The 7,754-nt window shown below is 45.9% G+C and overlaps 1 protein-coding gene and 1 long non-coding RNA gene across 2 annotated transcripts; both read left to right on the forward strand.

Moving 5' to 3' along the window:
* The first annotated feature begins 465 nt into the window (after positions 1-465).
* On the forward strand, positions 466-2,764 carry LOC141042106 (WRKY DNA-binding transcription factor 70-like). Its single transcript, XM_073509647.1, has 3 exons — positions 466-758; positions 895-1,035; positions 2,095-2,764. The coding sequence occupies exons 1-3, from the start codon at positions 466-468 to the stop codon at positions 2,762-2,764; spliced, it is 1,104 nt and encodes a 367-aa protein (XP_073365748.1).
* Positions 2,765-4,034: 1,270 nt separating this feature from the next.
* On the forward strand, positions 4,035-6,352 carry LOC123497406 (uncharacterized). The gene is made up of 2 exons (XR_012203921.1): positions 4,035-5,471; positions 5,598-6,352. It is a non-coding gene; the product is annotated as an uncharacterized lncRNA (long non-coding RNA).
* The last annotated feature ends 1,402 nt before the right edge of the window (positions 6,353-7,754 follow it).

The raw sequence follows: 7,754 nt of genomic DNA on the forward strand, positions 1-7,754 counted from the left end.
ATCCTAAGAAAGGAAGGAGATGTGACTGAATCGGCATTTACCAAATTGTCCCCTTAATAGCAGAGATGTTGCACAGTAGGGAAACAAAAGTCTACAGTGGGCATCCCCAGTTTGCCTATTATTGAATGACTTGCACTATGTGAGTTTTCGTGGCGTGACTTTCACTAGGTTCTCTTGTCCATACGCCACCTACCATGCCAGATCAAGCCCCACCGATCAGCCTATCTCAAGGAGAATGAAAAGAAAATCTATCTGTCAGTGCATCCGTTTGTCTGACCGATGAAATGCCCGCCACCGTCGGACGCCGATGACTGGCAATCACAGAGTTTTACACGGAGGTGATCATGCCCTCAGTGACTGATCAGTGTAGCGTACGTGGGTGTCCGTCTCCCCTATATAAGTACCTTCGGGCTTCGGCTAGGCCAATATCAACCTCACAAACTGTTCACCTGATCACCTCCTACAATGCCACAGTTTGAAGAGATGACGTTCGGGCAGGAGGCCATAGAAAAACTATCGCAGGAGCTCGTCGGCGGGTACGATCTCAACGCGAGGCTCCTGGCATTGCTGCGCCGCGGCCCCCTCGACGGACGTGGGCAGGAGGCGGCCGTCGCGATGAGCCAGGAGCTCTCTCGGGTGTTCATGGTGTCTCTGTTCATGCTCAGGCCCGGTGACAGTAACAGAATGGCGGCGCCGGGGGCGGCGATCACTGAGGGTGGCATCGATCAGCGGACTCCCACAAATGATATTCCTATCTGGTACACTGCTGGCCTATCTGCCTTTTTTTTTTGCTGGCCTATCCGCCTGTCACCTTTCCTGGCTATAGTCTTTGATGTTTCCACATGTACGTGATTTGTCACCCTGCTGCTGTTTTTCATGCATGGAACAATACAGTGGTGGAGAAGAGGTTGCTCCTACAAGGAAGGGTAGAGGGAACGGGGTTACCGGCAAGGAGATTACAGCCTCGCCTCATAGTGATGGTTACCAGTGGAGAAAATACGGGCAAAAGAACATTCAGAACAGAAAATTTGCAAGGTGAAGTGCTAATTAATTGAGACCTCAAATCATCTTACGTGGTGCCATCTCTTAATCATCGCGGATACAGTCCACATATGGATGATGATGAGTGGACCCAGGAATTCTTCACGGGATGTGCACACCTCAATTTTTTTGAAACTTTAAAAAACATCCGTTAACTTTTCAATTTTGAACTTTCAGAAATTGTAAGCTTTCAAAATTTTGAACTTTCAACAATTTAATATTTGCATTTTTGAACTTTAAAATTATGCAACTTTGAGTAATTTGGGATTGTACGCATGGGGTAATTCGAAAAGGGAAAAGCAACCACACACATGGGCCTCACACCTTGTTTTTCACCCACTAGTCTCCACCAAATAGTCACCAACATACTCCCCCGTTCCACAATATAGTGTATGTTAGGTTTTTCAAATGTAGACATGATGTTTGCCCGTGTTTACAGAATAAGCTATCGACATCCAAAATACTCCCTCCGTCCCAAAATATAAGAACGTTTTTAACACTAGCATAGTGTCTAAAACGTTCTTATATTCTGGGACAGAGGGAGTAGTAAATAGATAAAATATAAAAATACACTTTATGATGAATCTAATGATACTGATTTTGCATTGTGGAAGCTTGATAGAGTTTAGTTGTGTCAATATTGAATTTATGAACTATACATGAGTTTTGGTGTACTCTAAATTCTCTCGAGAACATAAAAGCTCAACTCCATATATCGACAACTTTGCACAAAGCTCTATCCGCCAGCTTCATAATTATCTCACGGGCAATGCTACATCTACAAAAGGTTACTTAAATTTTTTACAAGCAAGCTGATGTGGAGGATTTTGATTGGTAGGACCAGCATTATTGTTATCCCAGATATCTACTAGTTCACCGTACACATGCCGAGCAACCTGACTTTTCAAATGATGAAATAAGAGCTGTATTTTATCACAAGTTTCAGCTTGAGCATGCCCTTTGTCTTCGGTTACTCACACACTAATTATGAGAGGACGTTTTCGTACCCGTTCTTAACTGAACCATGAGGTCCATATATGTATGCGCGTGCAGGTGCTACTACAAATGCATGTTTAGCCATGACCGCGGCTGCAGGGCGAAGAAGACGGTGCAGCAGCAGGATACCAGCAGCGGCCGTCGTCCTATGTTCCAGGTCACCTACGTGAACGAGCACAAGTGCCAACAAGAAGCAGTGCTTCCCAGAGAATCTATCGGTGGGAACAAGCACACGACAAGTAGCGGCCATTTCGATCCTCAACGCGCCAAATTGGACGACGACGTCATGGCCTCGTGCCTCGCCATGGTCATCGGCGGAGCTACACCTGCAGGTCTGTCGTCCTTGTCCTCGCCGCCGCCAGTCGTAAGAGCGAGCCCGAGTGCTCCGGCCGGCGGGCGTACGCCGAGCTTGCTTGGCGTGAGCATGGGCCTGGATGAGACGACGGTGGCGGAGATCTCGTGCCGCTCGCCATTTGCTCCCGTGAAGGCACCTGCAGCTCCGTCGTCGTCGTCGCTGCCCGTGGAAGCGATCAACTCGAGTGATCCGACGCCGGCCGGCGGCGGACTCCCCGGGAGCACGGAGGCTATGGCGATGGACGAAATTTACTTCCCGTGCGGCCCGCCGTTTTCTCCCTTCCCGGCTCAGTCGAGCATCCATTCGGTCGACGTGCCCATGGCTGTTGCCCGGTTCACGGACACCGACTCACCGTGGCCATACTACTCGTGAATATACGTCGCCGGGCACCGTCACCGACATTAAAAATCATATGCATATGTGTGCACAGAATGTCACTGACGAACATCAACATGTGGCGGGTTATATTTCAATTATTTTATCTGTGCACTAACTGCTATTTTTTCTTGAGGGGCTTGTATGTATAGTTGACATAACTATTGTTTATATTTACCTAAAACTTTATAAAACATAATGTCAATCTGATTCTAGGAGCGTGAATTATGTTTATATTTATCTAAAGCATTGTTATTTATAAATTGGGCTCAGTATCCCTAAAAATTGTTGATTTGAAATTTGAAACTTTGTCTACCAGATTAATGGTTGACAATGGGGAAAAATATCCGTACACCGAGTGGGAGTCCAAAACGGACATGGAGTATTTGCTCCTGAGCTCAAATGCTCCCCAATAAACAGTAAAATCAAAGAAATAGTAACTTATAAAAAAATTCTGATTTTTTTTGGTAAACTTTGATAATATTTTTTTTGTTTGCAAAAATGTAACATGAAAGCCTTTTAAAAAATGTATCATGAAAGGACATTCGTGAAAGTCATGGAAAAAAGAACAAAGTCAATGCTCCAAAAATAAGTTTGTCAAATTTTGAGCGGAAGAGGACTTTCGGTCCAAAACTAGCACTAGAATGAAATTAAGCCCATGCAATCAAGAGGTGGTGACTATGATTAATTCTAACAAGAGTGCTATGTTCAATCAAACCAACATAAGTTTTTTCTCCTACCGGACACATTAAATGAATCATTGACTTTGTCTAAGAAGTTAAAATACAGAAAACAGGGGATCGGGTTAAAGTTCACAAGTTTCTATGTCAGTGGGTATGCAGCAGTGTGCTACTCCATCTACCATTAGTTATTCCCATATACGGAATTCTCGCAAAAAAAATCTCATATACGGAATGTATACTTCTAGCAATACTAATAAGGACGCGTATCCAAATAAATATGGTTGGTGAGATATGGGGGGCATATCCGAGAGCGGCGATTCGGTGGACGAGCTCGCTTGCTCTCGCTTCGTGTACGAATAGAAAAAGGACGCGTTGTGGTGTGCATTGAATGCGAGTATGTGGGGCAGCAGGAAGGAACGTAGCGCTGAACAGTGGGATACGGTGAGTCCGCCGTTCGATTTGACGATGTTGTGACGGCAAGACGTACATATGTTCCAATGGTACATGACGCACCTACGGGCCCATAACTTACCCCCTCGACTCCACGAGCCCAGCGCCGCCCGACGAGTCCCTCCTCTTACGACCTGCATCTCAACTAGGATCCCATTCCGACGAGGATGGACCCTTGGTGTCGCCGCCAAGGGGCACCAAGGCCAATCTCTGGATATCCACGCCATCTCTTCCTCCTTCTCCTGCAGATCTTGTGAGGTTAGGATTTCAAGACCTTCTTTGTCCATTGCGTTCTTGATCTGTTCTTAATCTATTCATGATTTGTTCTGGGATGATGCAGTTAGATGCGTGATAGTATTTTCTTTTGTATATTTTGGTGATGTGTTCTTGATCTTCCTAATTGAGTAACCAGGCAAATTCGGTTTGTATTCTAATGATGCAATCTTGTTCTGTATTTTAATAATTATTAGGTAATTAGGAAGCACATTTGTTCAGTATACTAGCATGCCTAATCAAACCAAAGATGGAAATGTGGACATGATCTGTATAATTAGTGATTTTACTGCCCTGTTGTTGTTGTCCTGTCTCGGTTGTTGGAGAAATTGTGAATTAGGTTGGCTGGCGAGGGATTCACTTGTACATATCACTGCCCTCTCTTGTTTCCCTAAGTTCTGCTCTGATTCCAAATTCTGCGAGGGAAAAGGAACCAGGACCTGGTTTCAGAATTCGGTCTGAATTCTGTTCCTGTTCCAAAATTCTGGGACAAAAATAGAGCTGGGACCAGGCACTAGCGTACATTATCTTGAACAGAAACGGTCTGATTCTGGTCGAATTTACTGGGGTGATGCGGCTCAGCAGATTGGCAGCAATGCCGCTGGCTTGCTACCGTGGTGTGTCCATTGGGGGCATTCATTGGGTGGCAAACAATGCATTAGAAAAACTGAGAGTGAGGCGGAGTCAGATCTGTTGGACGCGGCCATGGAGTACAACATAGGTGACGTGGGCGATGCGCCGGGGTGGACGAAGAGGTAATTCAGTGATGGCCTGTACGAGCTGTATTATTCGCATGACGTGTTTTTTCCAGACTTTACACACTCTGCTCGGAATGAAATCCATCTAAATTAAAATGTGTCGCTGATACATGCTGGCATATGTTTGCACGCTGCGTTCGTCATAGTTAAGACCGATGTGGTTCATATAACTGAGACATTGTGAATGATGCAGCCATGCATGGTTTGTGATCTTTGGCAGAGTTGCTTCTAAGGGATGAGATGGCGGAAACCTTCGAGTGGGTTTTCAATTAATTTATCCGCATGATGGGTGGCAAGGCAAACATCCCCAAACCTTGCTGACAGGTGCATGAAACAATGAACCGTACCATAATTAACCAGTTTTTTTAGGTAGCATGTTGTCAGTGTATGACTTATGTTATTACTGGGATGAGCTTTTTTTTTCATTTTCAGTTTGCTGATTGATCACAAGGTTTTGTGTGTCTCTGGAGATCAGAGCAGGGCGATGGAGGTCGTGATAGAGAAAGTGATGCCGAACAGCGCACACTGATGATTCAAGTGGTATGTTTCTTAAGAATGTGAAAGACACCTCTTGGTTCATATTTCATGAAACGGAGCAATTTCAGATCTAATTTTCACAAGATCGTCTATCACATGATGATGGTTGATGAGTTTGAAACTGCTCAGGGGGTGCTCACGGAGACTTATGGCCCGCATAAACACCCTTGAGACAAATATAACAAGTGAGGAAGAAGTGGGCGAAGCCATACTTTAGAGGAAAATTTTGTGGAAAGATGACCAATACGCGATGGAGCGAAAGTGCCAACCAGAAAGGTTATGTTCCGGCAAGCTGCCCCATGCATCTGCTTGTACGGCAATACATGATGCTTCTTTTCGACCGGGAGACCAGCACAACCTGGCCACAGAGGCGTGACCACGCTCAGAAAGCTAAGGAAAGAGTCCAAATGTTCAAACTGTGGAGTTACAGGGGGTCATCGGAAGAGCACCTGCAACAACCCTAAGGTTACGCTGCATGTTTTGGATAATGGACCGCAATCGTGTTAGTGACCTGATTAACCATCAGGTTTCATCGTCGCGTGCTTGAGCAACAATTTTTTTCCTGTATGTTGAGGGCTCAGTAGCCGTGTGTAGACCTGAATTATTTATTGGTCTACTAATAATTATAATTGTAGCACATGTACTTGTGATGTCACCACCTTGAGCGCCTATGTTGTTATGTTCCGTTGGCTGATTAAAACGCTGCCTTACCTGGTGTGGCGAGATGTGCAGTTGCTTTTCATGTAGTTGTCGATGTAGTTTCGAGTTATTCCCATATGTGATTGAGAGTTGTTTTACCGTGAATGGAGTTTTTGCTTTGCGTCCATCCTATTTTTGCTGCAAGGAGTGGTGTTTTTGTCGTTTTTTCTTCAAGCACATGGTTGGTATTGAGGTGTCCATAATGAATTTCTTAGGCTGAGATTTGATTTACAGGTGCACCCTATATTGCTTGATGCTGCAGCTCATCCACGCGGACGCCAGAGTTTTTGACGCACTGTTACTCGTGCAATTTGATTTTTAAACGGGGGGAGAGGGAAGCCACGTGCATGTACAGGACCGAGACGCCGTCAATTGTCAAACGGCCTTCCGCTATCCACGTGCGTACAACCATTAGTACAGCGCCGAGTACTGGCGTTTTCCGACCACCTGTACGCCCGGAAATACCCCATGCGGGCTCACATCATGAAACAAGGTAGTGGCTAGCGATTCCGTGAGCAGGCGCGCTCGTCCGCGCCTGTGAGTTTTCGGGGCATATCCATTAAATAAAAGATACGGGATTGGGATATGCAGCCGTACGGGATTGGGATATGCAGCCGAGTGCCAATTTGCCATTTCCCTATGAGACCGGGTCTATTCTCTAATTAGATTAGGTTAGACCCGAATCCCGGAGCAACTAAGAGCCTTTATTTTACGGAAGCACTAACGCCCAAATGTGTGGGCGTTTGCATCTCGCCCACGCGCGTGGATCTACGTCCGTTTGTGGTTGCACGAATTTTGGCATGTTTGTGGTACACGTAGGATTGGACTGGTGTGTGGGCATCCATCCGGTCGCCTACACGTCCGTTTCACCACATGTAGGGGCCGTTGTGTGGGCGCTTAGCAGTTTGCCCATACGTCAATTTTTATTCACGCACAGGGGCTGGTGTGTGGGTGTTTATCAGTTCGCCCACACGTCCGTCTCCTCTCCCACACCCAAAGCTGTCACTTTCCATGTGTTTTGCAGGGTACATGGCAACTGCCCTAGTGTGCTTGTAAGCAGATGGCAACTATCTATTTACCCGAACATGTTATTTTTGTCATGTCTTTTTGTAGCGCTACACGGCAATTGCCTTGTGTTAGTAGGTGGCAACTCCTAAAGTTTTTAAATCATGGCAACTGTAGTAAACCAGACCATACATGGCAACTGCCTAGTGTTAGTAGGTGGCAACTCCTAAAGTTTTCAAATCATGACAACTGTAGTAACCAGACCATACATGGCAACAAGTGTAGTTTGTCCAAAAAATGGCATCTGACACTTGACCTGAGATGGCAACTGCTGTTGAGCAACCATGGCAAATGTAGTTGTCAGACATGGCAACTGTAGTACAGCAACATGGCAACTATAGTACAGCAACATGGCAACTACAGTTAAACAAACATTGAAGAGGGTCCGAATCATGACAACCGCGGGGACGCGTGGTGACTGTCAAGCGAGACGTGCGGGACCGTGAGGTAGGTGGCTGAGAGAGGTCGTGTGGGCGTTATCTATTTTGCCCACACGTAGGCGTGTGAGAGGGACCGCGAGAA

The sequence above is a fragment of the Aegilops tauschii genome, chromosome 2, assembly GCF_002575655.3.
Source record: "Aegilops tauschii subsp. strangulata cultivar AL8/78 chromosome 2, Aet v6.0, whole genome shotgun sequence".
Lineage (NCBI taxonomy): Eukaryota > Viridiplantae > Streptophyta > Magnoliopsida > Poales > Poaceae > Aegilops > Aegilops tauschii.